General features: G+C 52.4%; 1 protein-coding gene across 2 annotated transcripts in view; it reads right to left on the minus strand.

Moving 5' to 3' along the window:
- Positions 1 to 10342: 10342 nt before the first annotated feature.
- EPHA8 (EPH receptor A8) overlaps positions 10343 to 15026 on the minus strand; it is a 35412-nt gene continuing 30728 nt past the window's right edge. The window contains exons 12-17 of one of the 2 annotated variants that reach the window (XM_081055024.1): positions 14866 to 14927; positions 14117 to 14326; positions 13154 to 13303; positions 12873 to 13063; positions 12408 to 12581; positions 10343 to 12248 (exon numbers count right to left, since the gene is read on the minus strand). In XM_081055024.1, the coding sequence (XP_080911150.1) occupies positions 12134 to 12248; positions 12408 to 12581; positions 12873 to 13063; positions 13154 to 13303; positions 14117 to 14326; positions 14866 to 14927 (902 nt within the window). In that variant the 3' untranslated portion in view covers positions 10343 to 12133. Of the gene's footprint in view, positions 12249 to 12407; positions 12582 to 12872; positions 13064 to 13153; positions 13304 to 14116; positions 14327 to 14865; positions 14928 to 15026 lie in introns of those variants that run through there. The other variant, XR_013993719.1, reaches the window with a different exon arrangement.

Genomic DNA, 15026 nt, shown 5'->3' on the forward strand with positions numbered 1-15026 from the left:
ACACCTCACAGTGACTCTGTGAGGCAGGCATCTTCCCCATTTTACTGGATAGAAAGCCAAAGCTTACCTGGCTTCTCCAAATCTCATAGTAAGAGGCAGAGCCAGGCTCTAGACTCTTGTGTGATTCAAAGCCTGGGCCCGTTCTGCTGCCCCAGCTCTCTGGGAGGTGCAGCTGGAGCTTGGTGGGGCTTCTGAGAGCCATGCCTGGGCCATGGGGAGCATGGGAGGAGGGCACGGTGGTGGCAGATGGTGGAGCAGCGCAGGTCGGAGAACCCACAGAGCCAGGAGGCAGGTGGCCTCAGTGACTTAAAGGCAGCTTCCTCCAATGCCCTGGGCTTTTGCAGATGAGAAACACTGTGCCACCCCTTATGAAAGAAACATTAGTGCTAATCAGATCAGGCCTCACAGCCTGGGCTGGATGCCTCATCCATTTTAAATTTATTTCTTCCTTAAACTCAGCCCACGGGGAGCTGAGAGAAGGCCGTTTGGTGGAGGGGGGTGGGAATGGACAATGGGGAGAAGGTAGGAATTCTATATCTTCTGGATTGGTCCCGGAGCCTTCATAACACGGAGGTTAAAGCTCAGACTCGGAATCACATACCTACGTGTGATTTCAGCCCAATTTCTTACTGGCCATGTGACCTTGAACAAGTCACCTCCCCCTCTCTGAACCTTAGTTTCCTCATCTGTAACACAGGGCTAATGAGCTATACACCCAGGGGTTGTGGCAGGCACATAATAGGTTGTTCAACAAGTGACAGCTCTTGTGCCAAGGGCTGGTGTGCTCTCATGAGGACCCTAGAAAAGTAGTATATTTTGTCTTTCTCACTATCAGAAAGCTCATCTCTTCCCGAGGCAAAAGGATCCCTTACTGGGGGAGACTCTGTAATAACGGTTTCTCAAGTAGAGTTGGAATCTGTCTTCCTGAAACCTCCACTGCCTGGTTCTGGGAAGAAACAGCTTGAGCCCTTTTCCCAGGACAGACCCTTCAGGATCTGAAGACAACTACTGGGGTGCTCCCGTGTCTTCACCAGGGTCTTGCCACAATCTCCCCTTGTCCTGGCTCCCAGACCTGTCCTCCACCATGGTACTCTCCCCGGCACATACCCAAGGCCCTGTTTTTCTCCTTCAGCTCAGTCCAGCAAATATTACCGAAACAGGACCCAAGCGGCATCAGCCTCACCAGCACGCGAGAAGCTCCATAAAAAGTGTTCAGGCAAGAAGAGAGGCAAGGCTCCAAACATGCCAGGCCAGTATGGAACAGGGCAGGAAAATCGCCTCCCTTCACCATGACTCCATGCTTCCAGGTTCTCCCCAAGTCCAGAGATGGCCCCAGCCCAGGCACTGGGGTTCAGCGCCTGCAGATGCTGCTTCAGCACCACGGACAGCTCCACAAGCCTCGGGAGGCTGCAAGTGTCCCACAGGGTTTGAGGCTCAGGAAAGGTGCCTGCCCGCGTCCTCGCAGTTCCTTACAGGCTGGCAGACTTGGTCGTCGGGCCACAGGATAGGAAGTGCTGAATAAATGTTGAATGGATGATTGATTGTCTTGGTTTCAGCCAGGACGACAGTTAGGGCAAATTAGGGAGCAAAAGCTCAGAAAATTAGGAGAGCTTGGGGGAAAGCAACTTGGACCTGAAGTTGGAGTCAGGAGTCTTAACTTGTCTGAAGCCCAGTTTCCCCCGTTGTGAAAGGATGGGAAGAAGGATGGAGATCATGTGTATATATGAAGGGCCTGGTACATAATCCTTTTGAGATTTGGCATTTCTTGAGGACAGAGCCGGGGTGTCTGCCTCGGAGGGATTGCTAAGAGGACCTCAGGGGAGAAACCAAATGCTCGTGGGAAGCAGGACTCTGGGGCTGGGTGGTACATCTGCCATTGGACATTCCACGTTCAAGCTGGCCCTGTGAGATCCTTACACTAAGGCAGAATGGCTCCTTTCTGAGCATCTCAGCAGACGTGCCATTCTTTCACTGGAGGAGAGAATGGGGGCAGGAGGGGATCAGAGGTGACCATCTGGGCTTGGCATGCACACACGCCTGCACTCCTCCCTCCCTCTGTGCACGGGCACACCACTCATATAGTCGGTCAACCTCAGCCACGCTCACCTTCGTGGCATATCCTTTTCCATCACAGTCACACTCACACAGACACATGCACACACAATCATATACCAACAGTCACACACACACTTGGAGATAATGCCACACATATCCTTCTGCATACTCACATGCCACCACATGCACAAAAATTTCCACACAACTCCGCATCGTCCCACACTAACATCGAAGCACAAATCCATAACAATGGGCCCCACCCCTCTGCCTCATCATTCACCCTCTGTGGCCCCTGAGCCTTGGATGGTTTTCCCCAGGAGAAACTGTCTGGAAGGTGGATTCTGTTGTGACCTGCTGGCCGGCAGGGTGATTCCTGAGCTTAGGACAGGTCCCACATCCTTAGCCACCCTCTCTAGACACCCCACCATTGCCTCTCCCCAGGGAGTCAGGCTGACCTGGGTTCCAATACTGGTTCACCACTCACCAGCTGCGTAACGTGGAGCAAGTTATATCACCTCCTGGTGCCTTGGTTTCCTCACTGGTGAAAGGGGATAGTAACAGTTAACTCACAAAGCTGCTGTGAAAACTGGAAAGCATAATGTATGGAAAGCATTTGTCTTTGTGTCTAGCACATGATGAAAGTGTAGTAAACAGTGACTCATCATCAGTAGTAACAATAAGCCACCCTATATAGTTCCCATTAGATGCCCTACTCACAGCTTCTCTTCACAGCCCCTTCACATGAGCGTGTAAGTGAGGGGATGGCAGTCACTTTTCATATCCAAAGAGGATGTCAGCATTGGGAAGAAGGGCCCCTCCCTTCCCTGCCCTGGTAGAGCCCTTGTGTCACCTTGGGCCATGCGTTCACTTGAACTTCTCTCTTGATGGTTCCTGGTTTCCTTCACCTGAGTCTGCATGCCCCTGCCCCTTTCCCAGCCAAGGCCCTCAGACCCTTTTGTTCCCTGGGGTTCTTGCCACCTCAAAGCAAGAAGGTGGTTTTCTGGTTTATTTTGGTTTATTTTACATTTGATGCTAGACCCCTCATTTTTGGTATTCAGAGAGATGCTCTTGCACTAACCTCCTCACTCTAAATGCTCATCACATTTCTCTTAAAGCCACAGGATCTCCCCCCATTCCCATCTTTTATTCATCAGCTACCACCAGCCCCAACACAGGAGTCATGGAAATGCAAACCCTCCAAGGACTGTGAATTTCACACCAGCAGATGACCCTTCCCCAGCCACCTAAGGTAGGGGAGATGGAGGTGTCCTAAGGAGGCGCTTGGTCCTCAGGGAAGGAGTGTGAGAGGTGACAGCCCATGGGTCTTGGCCATCACTCCCCAGGGAGAATGAGAGCTAGAGTACAACTGTGAGGAGTTGCCCTGGAGGCTCGGACCCTGGACTAGTTGCGTTGCCCCCACCTTCTTCTAAAGCCTCACCCACAGTCATGCTTCCAGGAGGCTCAGGGGAGTCCAAAAAGAACAAGGCTCACTCCAAAGAGATGAGGTCCTACTGGTGGAAATTGATTAAAGGCTAAGGAATTCTTCTGCCTGAGGATTTCCTTTTGCTCCTCTGGGAAATTTGCTTGCGTTCTGCAGGTGGTGCCTAGAACGGCACACAGCAGCCAGGAGCAGAAGAGGGTCCAAAGTTGCCATGGGCGACTTTCCTTTAATGCAAATTACGAGACATTAGGTGGCCTGGGTTCAGATCCAGACTGTGCCTCCTAAGCTGTGTAAACTTGCGTGAGTCCTTTCCCCCTCTGGGTAAGGCTGGATTTCTTTATTTAAGAAACAAGGAAGGTGTGGAGTGCAAAAAATCTCTTTCCCTTAAAGTCCTCTTATTCAATAATAAGAGCAAAGGGACCTATTCTAACATTCGACGCTCCCGTGAGTTGGCTTCTCTGTGATCTCCAGCCTGTGGGTATCTTAGGGCAAGCATTACCTTATTTATTCATTTATTCTAGAATCCACAGAGCCAAGAACAGGGGCCGTCACAGAAGAGGTGCTCCGTAAATATACAGTCATTCATTCAACAAATATCTGCTCTACACAAATGAGGGCCATCAATGTATTGTGTGTCAGGGTTAAAGCCCTGAGTAGATTAGATGACGTCCCTGATTTTTCAGGTGATACTGAATGATGGGGGCATAAGATAAACAAATAAATAAACAATAAATGAAATAACTTCATCTGGTGCTAAGTGCTATGAATACAGTAATATTGGGTAACGTGGCAGAAACGACTCGGATAGGAGGCGGTCACACAGACTGGACTTTTGCAGACACTAAAGAGTAGCCCAGGCAAAGGGAAGAGAGTGAGTGAGGGGGAAGGAGGATGGCTGGAGGCAGGTTGGAGAGGCCAGCAAGAGCAGATAATGTAGGCTGTTTTAGGTCAGGTGAGGATTTCAGAAGTCATTATAAACTTGATCAGAAGCTTTCAGAGGGTTGAAGCTAGGAAACTGGCATGATCCGGTTTATGTTTTCAAAAGATCCCTCCAGCTGCTTGAGGAGACTAGATTACCTGGGGCGAGAGAAGGGAGACCAGTGAGCAGGCTGCTGCAGACGGCCGGCCGGGGAGAGGCGCTGGCGGCGGCTTGGATAAGGGGTCAGGTGGAGATACATTGTTAGATTTAGGATGCAATTTGGAGAGAGCGAACGGGACCTGCTGATTGGTTGCAACACAACCAGGCCCTGCCATTGGGTCCAGCACCCTGGACAGCACACCAGCTGGTTTCCCAGAGGGGCCAGGAACCGCTTCTCAGGAGACACCTACATTCCTGAGGGCAGACCTCAGAACCCCTCCCTTGTAGTTTTTAAACATTTTTATTTTTAACTGTAAGTATTTCAACATGTAGAAAAATCAGAAAATAATGTAACAGACGCGTATGTGCCCACCGAGATTAAATGGATGTTAACATTTGTCATGCTGGGTGTCATGTGGGGTCTCAGCTCCCTCTCCCCACATAAGAATGCAGGATATGGTGAGGGCAAAAAGGAACACCCACAGAGCCATAGATAGGGGAGTCATACCACTATACTCTCGCTGGCGGCTAGTTTGGAGACACAGGAAGCAGGAGCCACACTATCCGCAACTTGCTGTCCACTCCTCTCTGCCAACCAACCCCACTTGCTAGCTGCAATCCGCCGTGCTAACTGCAATCAGCTCTTGCTAGCTCAGCCACCATCTTCTTGCTAGCCCCCATTTTTCTACTAGCGTAGCCATGGCTGTTATATTAGTGGCCAATGGCTCACTGGTTACAGCTGACGGCCAACTAGCCACAGCTGATGGCCATCTAATCACAGTTGATGGCCATTTACTACCCGAGTGAGCACCTTTCCACGTGAGGCTGAGAGCCTGGAAACTGTACTCCTGGCTCTGTCCCCACACTCCACAGGGTCTTGCTTCACAATCTATTCGACTAGTGTCTTCCGTGAGGGGCCCTGTGGGAGGAGCCTGGAGGTGAATGCAATATCCTGGACACAGCCAGGCTCTCTGGGCACAGCCAGGGTTTCTCAGGGCAGCACCAGTCCTTCTGGGCACAGCCAGACTTCCTGGCCTTCTTAGGGTACCACCAGTCTCCCTGGGCACAGCCAGGGCCTCTCAGGGCACTGCCACTCTCTCTGGGCACAACCCAACTTCCTGGGCTCAGCCAGGGTTCTCACGGCACTGTGCTGGACCAGCACTGGCTCACAGTCAAGGTACTTACATATTCTTGATGGCGGCCATGGTGGCTGGTCGAGACACAAAAGCAAATATCCGCCAGTTCCACTACATGGTGGTACGTTCCCAAGCAAACAGTCAAGCGGTCCATCAAATTAGGGATGAAACCCATTCCCCACAGTCCACAGTCATTCATGAGGGCTGTGCGTCAGCCTCACAATGTGTGCCCTTTCCGCAGGCTGAGGGCTCCAAGTCCTCCCCAACCTGGGGCTGAGGGCCTCAGCAAGCACTTCCCAGCCCACAGGGCCACAACGACCTTTGCTTTCTCTGGCCTATGCTGGTTGGGGAACCGTCCACGTCTTCCCACCCCTCCACAGGGGTCCAGCTCTCCGGCAGCTGCTCCTCCTGGTCTTCCCGAGACTGAGTGTTCATACGCACAAACTGTTGGCCAGCACCGTACCCTGTTCACTGTGCCATGTGTCATCCAGGGTGTCATGCGGGGTTTCAGCTCCCACTCCCCACATAAGGAAGCAGCATATGGTGAGGCCAAAAAGGAACACCCACAGAGCCATAGGTAGGGGAGTCATACACTATATTCTCTCTGGTGGCTGGGTTGGAGACATAGGAAACAGGAGCCACACGATCTGCAACCTGCCGTCAGCTTCTCTCTGCCAACCAACGAACCCTACTTGCCAGCTGCAATCCGTCGTGCTAACTGCAATCCGTTCTTGCTAGCCTCCATTTTCTCTGCTAGCGTAGCCATGGCAGTTATATTAGTGGCCAATGGCTCACTGGTTACAGCTGACGGCCAACTAGCCACAGCTGATGGCCATCCAATCACAGCTGACGGCCATCTACTACCCGAGTGAGCACCTTTCCACGTGAGGCCGAGAGCCTGGAAACTGCACTCCTGGTTCTGTCCCCACAACATTTTTGCCATATTTTCTTCAGCGCCCTCTCTTTCTTAAAAAAAAATAAATCAATGAAACACTGTAAATACATCTCAACACCCCTCCCCTCATTACCCTTCTCTCCCCAGAGGTAACGGAGCTGAAGCTGGTGTTTATTTGTTGAAGGCATGCACTATAATTATCTAGTTATGCATTCAAAACCTATAATTCTCTTATTACATATATTTTAAGTTTACATAAATAATATAATATTGTATATATTCCTTTTTCATTTATTTCACTCCATATTATCTTCTGGAGACATCCATATTGGTACATGTTCACTAGTTCATTCATTTCAACTGCGATAGAACTTATAAAGCAACTTATTTTTCTGTTCTCCTGCTGAGAGGCAGTTAGGCTGCTCCCCATATATCTATTACATACTAAGCTGTCGTGATTAACTTTGCACACGTATCCTTTTGCATATGAGTACGAAAAATATATATAGGAAACACTGCCACCCCCGGATTCCTTTGACCTGTGGCCGTGTGTTGGCTGCTAAGGACTCATAGCTGCTTTCTTCTTGGGAACCTCCTCACCCAGGAAGTTATACGACCTATCCTGCACCATGGAGCAGCACACAGGCATGCGCACACTAATGAGCATGGAGGGTATCAAAGACTGGCCCACTTTCCTCAAAGCCGATCAACTCTGTGGTTTTATTAATACTGTAGACCTCCCTATGGCATCAGATTGAAGCTAATGTCCAGCTGGGAACACATCATTGCTTAGCATTTCCTCCCCCCCTATCTGTCTTCTCTCTCACCTGAGAACTCTCCTTCAATAAATCACCTGTGCAAGAATCTTAGGCACTGCTGAGTAACCTAACTGAAGACAGGCACACACAAAAGTGGAGCTGCTGGGTCTTAGATGTGCTCATCTTAAAATTAACTAAGTGTTTCCTTTGCTCTCCAAAGTACTTGTGCCAATTTATATTCCCACTGGCAGTTTATAAACGTTGCTCTCCCCTCCCACACTTTCATCAATACTAGCGTTATAGACTAGTTTTGCCAGTCAGATTGGTGTGATACGCTCTCATTGTTTTAATGTGCATTTCCATGTTTACTCGTGCTGTTGAGAATCTTTTTATATCTTTATTGGCCATTCAAATTTCTTCCTCTGTTACTTGTCTGTTCTGATCTTTTGCCCATTTTCCCACTGTTTTGGAATGTTTGGGTAAATTGATTCTTTGAAGTTGTAAAGCAATTTTATTTTGGAAACTAATTCTCTCTTGGTTGGTTATATAGATTGCAAATATCTTCTCCCAGCGGTGGTGTCATGCAGGGTGTCATGCGGGGTCTCAGCTCCCGCTCCCCGCACAAGAACGCAAGCTACGGTGAGGCCAAAAGGAACACCAATGGAGCCATACATAGGGGAGTCATACTGCTATATTCTCTCTGTCGGTTGGGTTGGAGACACAGGAAGCAAGATCCACACAATCCGCAATCTGCCGACTGCTTCTCTGCCAACCAACCCACCTCACTTACTAATTGCAATTCGTGCTTGCTAGCGTAGCCATGGCGGTTATATTAGTGGCTAATGGCTAACCAGGTACAACTGATGGCCATCCAATCACAGCTGATGGCCATCTACTACCCGAGCCAGCACTGTTCCACGTGAGGCCAAGAGCCTGGAAATTGCTCTCTGGGACTCTGACCCACACATGGCTTTAACAAATTTATTTTTTGCCATGTAGAAGTTTTTATTTTAATGAAATAAGGTTTGTCATGGTTTCCCCTTATCATTTGTGCTTATTTTTCTACTGTAAGGTCATAGTTATTTTCCTGTTTTCTTTTAAAAGTTTTATAGTCTGCTTTTACATTTAGGACTTTAATCACATAGAACTTATTTTGTGAGTGGTGTGAGCAGAGATCCAATTTATCTTTTTCCAGGGAGGGTATTTAACTATCCTAACATTATTCATTAGAACGATACCATCCTTTACCCTTTGTCATGTTTCAAACTCTCATATGTATTTAGATCTTTTCCTAGGCATTATTATCTGTTCTTTTTTTTATCTGTTTCTCTTTTCCTGGGACAAAACTATTTTATCTATTAGAGCTTTATAGTAATTATTGATATCTGGCAGGATGAGGTTCCCTTCCTCTTCCTTCTCTTTCTTCTCCAAAATTGTCTTGACTATTTCAGGTTACTATTCCATAGACATTTCAGGGTGACCTTATCAAGTTGCAGGAAAAACCCCATTGACAAATTTTATTGGAAATAAAATGTACAGATTACATTGGAGGGGATTAGCCATCTTTATGATAGTGAAGCTTCCCATCCACAAGCATAGTTTGTTTCTCCTCTGGCTGTATTCTTCCTCCCCTCTGTATTTCATCCTCAAATACGGGGCTGTCTAGGAAGTGAACCTCCAAACCCTCTCGTTCTTCAATGCCCAGCTGAATGCCTCCTCCTCCAGGAAGTCCTTGGAGAGACGTGGCCCTCCAGGCTCTCTCTCCTCTGACTTCCTCTAACCGCTCTGTATGCAACATGTCCCGGACACTTAGCACACTGGATCTGATTGAGGGAGTCATTTTTGTGCACTCTGTACCTTCACCTCGTCTCAGCTTCTGAAGGGGCTGCACCACCTTTATCTTTGTGTCCCCAGTGCCACCCAGTACATAGTAAGAGCTCAACAGGCTTTGATGATTGGTGTTTAGGGAAGTGTGTAAGTAACAGAGGAAACTGCTGGTGCCGTGTGGAGGGGACCTGGAATGGAGTTTGGAAACACACCTGGCTTGGTATCAGGCAGCTCTAGCTTTGTGGTGGTTGTGCTGTGTGGGGTGGGGTCCTCTCTGAGCATGCTTATGCTCATCTGTAAGATGGAGATAGCATCACCAATCTCATAGGGTTGTTGAGATTATTAGTGAGCTTTCAGGAAACCCACTAAATGTGTTTTCTCCCTGGTCCCACTTTCCCAATTTGAGGGAGGTGCAGGAATGAAGACCCTTCCCTCAGCCTGAGAGGCTGCTGGAGATCACTTTCTCGTTCCTCAGTTGTAAGACCCCAGGGGCATCTTTCCCAAACATCAGAGCCATTGACTCAAGTGGACACAGTGGGCTCTGCTCTGACGAATCCTGCCCAGCCTCTGATGCCATTACAGTGGCTCCCGCTGCTGTCCCCTCTCTCCTGGAGTAGCGGTGGGTCCTCAGCCCCCTAATGTAACCATGGAAGATGTTTGCACTCCATCTTCCCTTTCCTGCCCCATAGCACTCATGTTCCTCAATGGACCATGTTCCTTGGTCCCCAGGAAGTTCTACCCATGAAGTGCTCCTTCATCATGGGTTCCGCCTCCTTGGGGCATCTTTCTTCCCCAGGAGAACCAGAGGCAAGGGCAGTGTTCAGCTGCAAGGGAATGTGTTCCAGTGTTAAGCGCCATCTGCACATCTTGGAACAGGGAATATGGGGCCGATGGGGGTCTTCCTGGTGGGGCATGGGCTCTGGAGTTGGACAAATCTGGGTTCTGATTCAGCCCCCCACAAACTTGATGTCAGGCAAGGTGACCATTGCAAGGCTCAGTCTCCCCATATATAAAATGGGCACATGAATCCTAACTCCTGGGAGAGAGGGGAAGAAACGCATGGGCTAGATACAGTAGGTGCACAGCATCAGGTACCTCCTTCCTGACCAGATGTCAAGGTTGTAAGAATAGAAAAAATGGGGGACACAGGCAAAGATGAGGCAGAATTTATTCTCATTGTGGGCAAGTTCAAAACTCACAATGGAGACCACAGAGAGGCAGGTCCCTGGGATCGAGGGGCACCTCATACCAGGAGCAGGGCCCCACTTTTGCAAGTATCAGCCCCACTGTGTTCCCCCGACTATGAGTATCCAGAGCCCAGGGCTGGGTGAGAGTGGGGTGGGGGTGGGAGGAAGACAGGGTCCTCCCCAGATCGTGTGCTGACCATGTTTCCGACTTCCATAGGAAGAACAGCTTGGCTATATAGTAATATAGTATACAGAGTTGTAGCGAGCTGGCCGAGGCACCCGGGCGGGGCTGAGATTCCCCAAATTATTGCAGGAGGGAGAGGGGGCTCTGAGTGCTGGTGTCTCCCTGGAACAGCTGTGCTGGCTATGGGAGGGCTGGGGGCTGGGCCTGCCCCTCCCTCGGGGCCAGCAGGGGGCACCCAGCATCCTGCCCGGTGGGGTTCCTTGGGTCCCCACAGCTTCCAGGTTCCTGGAGCTTTCTCACCCTGGGTGCTTTTTATGTGCTTTGGAGACCATTTTTGCATTGTCAGGAGTGAGAAAAAAATATTCTGACATGGTAGAAAAAAGATATTTACATACCCTGGTGGGCCGAAAGGGAGAGGGTCAGTCTGAGTGTGTGTGGGGGCTTCCCAAGCCCCCTCCCACTCATAACTGTCTGTGTGGGGTGATGTGGAGGGGAAAGAGCTCTGGGAGGAAGGAGGCTCAGCGCAGAAACTTGGCTGCTGTGTGACCTTGAACAGGCACATGCCCTTTGTCTGCCCAGATGGCATAGGAGTGGTGGACTTGGGGCTGAAAAGCTAGGATCTCGTGGTCCCTGATTCCAGGAATGGGGCTGGGGGGCAGTGAGGTTGGTGGAGGGACTTCCAAGTGAGGGGGCCGGGGCTGTGGAGGGGCATGAGAGACTCGAGGGAACTTGGTGGCCTCTGGCCAGACAGCCAAGCCCAGCTGAGAGCAGCCCCTGTACCCTGTGGTGATATCTATACAGAGGCGGCCAGAAGGGCTGGCCGGGAACCCTGTTTTCCTGTTGAAGCAGCAGTAGAGCCACATAGAGGCCACAGGTGGTCCCCCACCAGCTAGAGGGAGGGCTCAGACCTGAGATAGAGCCGGGGGTGACCTCACCCGGGCGGAGATAAGGGTGGGCCATGGTGCTGCTGGGGATCAGAAGTGGCTCTTGGCTCCGGCCTCCAGGCGAGGGGGGGCGGCGGCCGGGAGCCTCCCTGTGGTCCGGGTGGGTGCTGGGACCTGGGCCCACTTTTGATGGGCAGCGTCACACCGAGTTCCCTGCTCACAGGCCTGCAACATTAACCACCATTCATCCCGTCACCCACACTTATGTACGTGTGCTCCCAGTCTTAAGGAATAAACACGTGTACCCTAACTGGCACACATCCATGCTGGGACCTGAGGGTGGACACACACACATGTAGACCTTGTGAGAACACACCCCATACAGCACAGGAATGCACATGCGCGCACACACACGCACACGCACACAGAGGCAGGTGAGTGGCATCTCTGTTGGGCTCAGTGGCACTGAGTCCCTAGCCTCTAGGAAAGAGCAGACCTTCTGCCCTGAGGTCCCTTCCCAGGTGGCCGACCCCTGATAGCTCCAGGTCCTGCAGTGGAGTCTTTGGCCTCCCTGGCACCTGACAGAAAGGTAGCCAAGGAGGAAGGGCAGAAGCCTGGGGCTGCCCTGACTGCCAGCCAACCCTGCAAGTCCTGACAGCTGGCATGACCTGGGGCTGGCTTGGTCTGGTCAGAGGTGCCGGCGGGGACCCTGGGTACTGGTTAGCTGGGCCCTCATGGTCTGGATGCTGCCCAGGATCTTCTTCTGGTGGCCCATGAGAGTGATGCCCAGGGCACGCACATCCCTATGGAGGAAAGGTAGTGTTGACCAGGTTGGCCTGGGAGGCTGGGAGCCATGAAGACAGGGACATACTCATCCCCTGGAGCTGCCAGCCTCCTTAGTGTATCTGCACCTTGCCCCCTGCCTTCTCCCCTGCCCCCTCCCCCACAGGCCCACCACTTACTGGGCATTCATTCGTAGCACCATGCCCAGAGAGGAGTAACCACCAGCGGCGAAGTGGTCCCGGTAGCGCCCCATGCGGATGGAGTCCAGCCAGTCCCCCACGGTGAGGCCCCCACTGCCACTCCCGCCCCCACGGAGGTCAAAGCAGCTCTGGGCGAAGGCCGGGGCCGGGCACCTGAAGCACGGAGGCCGTTGGTAAGTGGCATGCCAGGGCCTCTGCCTTCCTCGGGGACCCTGGCACTAGCCACCCTCAGCCTCTAGGCTCAGCAGTGGGAAAGGGGTCTGACAGGCTAGACCCCAGGTTTGCAAGGAGAGGACTGAGGCAGGCCCAGGCAGAACAGGGGCCGGGTCCCAGGCTGGGTCTGACCCAGGGGTCAGGGCAGAGCTGTCCCAGGGCCAGGACTAAGGTAGGGCAATGCTGTGAGGGCAGCCAGGCTGGGCTGGGGCTGGGGTGGGAGCCAGACACCTGCTGACAGTGGCCGTGGCCCTGAGACTCTCCGGGTTGCAGATCAGCACATCAAGGACACTGACAATCTGGGCAAAGCGAGGCCGCTGGGCCCGGTCCTTGTGCCAACAGTCAAGCATGAGCTGGTGCAGGGCGCGGGGGCAGCCCATGGGCGCCGGCAGGCGGTAACCCTCCTCCACCGAGCTGATGACCTGGGGAGGGGGAGCACAGTGTGTGGCTGGAGGCTGTCCTGCCGTCCGAGGGCCCACAACACCTCTGCCTAGCCAGGGTCCAGTACTCACGTCACGGTTGGTCATGTTCCAGTAAGGCCTCTCCCCGTAGGCCAGCACCTCCCACATGACCACACCAAAACTCCACACGTCACTGGCCGAGGAGAAGGTCCGGAAGGTGATGGCCTCGGGGGCCGTCCAGCGGATGGGGATCTTCCCTCCCTGTGATGGACACAGGAGTGTTGAGGGCTCCCCTCCAGCCTAAGCCAGGGAGCTGAACCCTGGGGTCCTATTTCCCAGGCTGGGAAACTGTCAGCCCCCTGGGGGAGACATGGCCTCCCCCTTCCAAGAGCACCTGTTCTGATGGGGTAAGCATGCACATAGAGCTGTGGTGAAGACTGAACGAAGAAAGTGTGCGAGTGCCTGGCAAGCAGTTGCTCAGTAAAAACCAGCCAAGGGGTCGGTGCCTGAACAAAGGAGAAACCTCAGAGAATGTGGCCTAGCTCATACTCCTCTCCGCCTTCTTCCCCACTTCTTCCTCTTTTTATTGGTCACAGATTTTTTCTCTAAATGAAACTTTATTTAGAGGTTCAGTGGGTAAGAAGCAATGGGGAGGTTCTGATTAGGACAGGGGTGGGGGGCCATGGCCCCCGCCACTCAGCCTCCTGACTAAGCCTAGGGAAAGCCCAAATCTCCATGAAATGCATTTTAAAAATGCTGAGTTTTAGCCAAACTTTAGAGACAGATACAGAGTGGATGTGTGTTTCAGAGAGACACCAACTCTCCCCAAATCTTCCAGTGAGTGACACTGAGGAGGAGCCCTGGGGTCCAGAGCCACTCAGTGTTAAAAGAAAGGGGAGCAAGGTTATTCCCATTTCTCAGAGGGGGCAAACTGAGATGCAAAGAAGAGGCAGGACTTGCCCCAGATAGAAGGCAACCCAGAAATTTCCAGCTTCATGGAACGACAGGTGGCAGGGCCCTCTGTGCCACCTTTCCTCTCCCTAGGCCTCTTGGAAAGGGGAGTGGGCTACGCACCGTGGTGGTGTAGGCGGCATCTGGATCGTCCTCCAGCACCCGCGAGAGCCCGAAGTCAGACACCTTGCAGACCAGGTTGCTGTCGACCAGGACGTTGCGGGCGGCCAGGTCGCGGTGGACGTAGCCCAGGTCTGAGAGGTAGCGCATGCCAGCACTCACCCCTCTGAGCATGCCCACCAGCTGCGTGATGGTGAACTGCCCGTCGTGAGTCTGCAGAGGACACGGCTTTGGCTGCAGGAAGGCTCTTTGCAAATGGCAAAGTGCTTCACTGCTTACAAAGCCTATGACGGGTTACGGTTTGTTCCCATGGTCACATTTGTACTCACAGCAACCCTGCGATGTATGGGGCGGCAAGGGCTGTTCATCCATTTTGTGGAAGAAATGGAGGCCCAGAGAGGTTAAGCCCTGTGCCTAAGAGCACCCAGCAAATAAACGGCAGGGCACGGGCTGGGACTCTCGAGATTTCCACCACACCCTCCGTGCCTCCCAGCTGGGTGGGGCCCTGGGTCCCCACAGAGGCATCCCTTTTAGGCCGTGGCAGCGCCACAGGACCTGTGCAGCACAGGAACTGTCACGTGATGGGGCTGAAAGGCGGTTTGACTGGCTGTCCCGTAAGACCCTGTACCTGGCCCCCCCCCAGGGTTGTTGGGTCCAAGCTCCCGAGGGAGGGTGTCTGGGAGGCCTCACATTATCACCCACACTGAACTTCCCTTCCCCAGCCCCCGGGAAAGGCAGGGCGGGGCACACACCCTCAGGAAGGCATCCAGAGAGCCGTTCTCCATGTACTCAGTCACAATCATCGCCAGGTGGCCTGGGAAGGGGAGTGGGGAGGCGGCAGCTCTTAGTGGGGGGGTCAGGACTGCTGATCAGAGACCCTAAGAACATGTCTCCCACCCTGGGCCGCCAGGAG

The sequence above is a fragment of the Rhinolophus hipposideros genome (assembly GCF_964194185.1).
Source record: "Rhinolophus hipposideros genome assembly, chromosome: 8".
In the NCBI taxonomy this organism is placed as follows: domain Eukaryota; kingdom Metazoa; phylum Chordata; class Mammalia; order Chiroptera; family Rhinolophidae; genus Rhinolophus; species Rhinolophus hipposideros.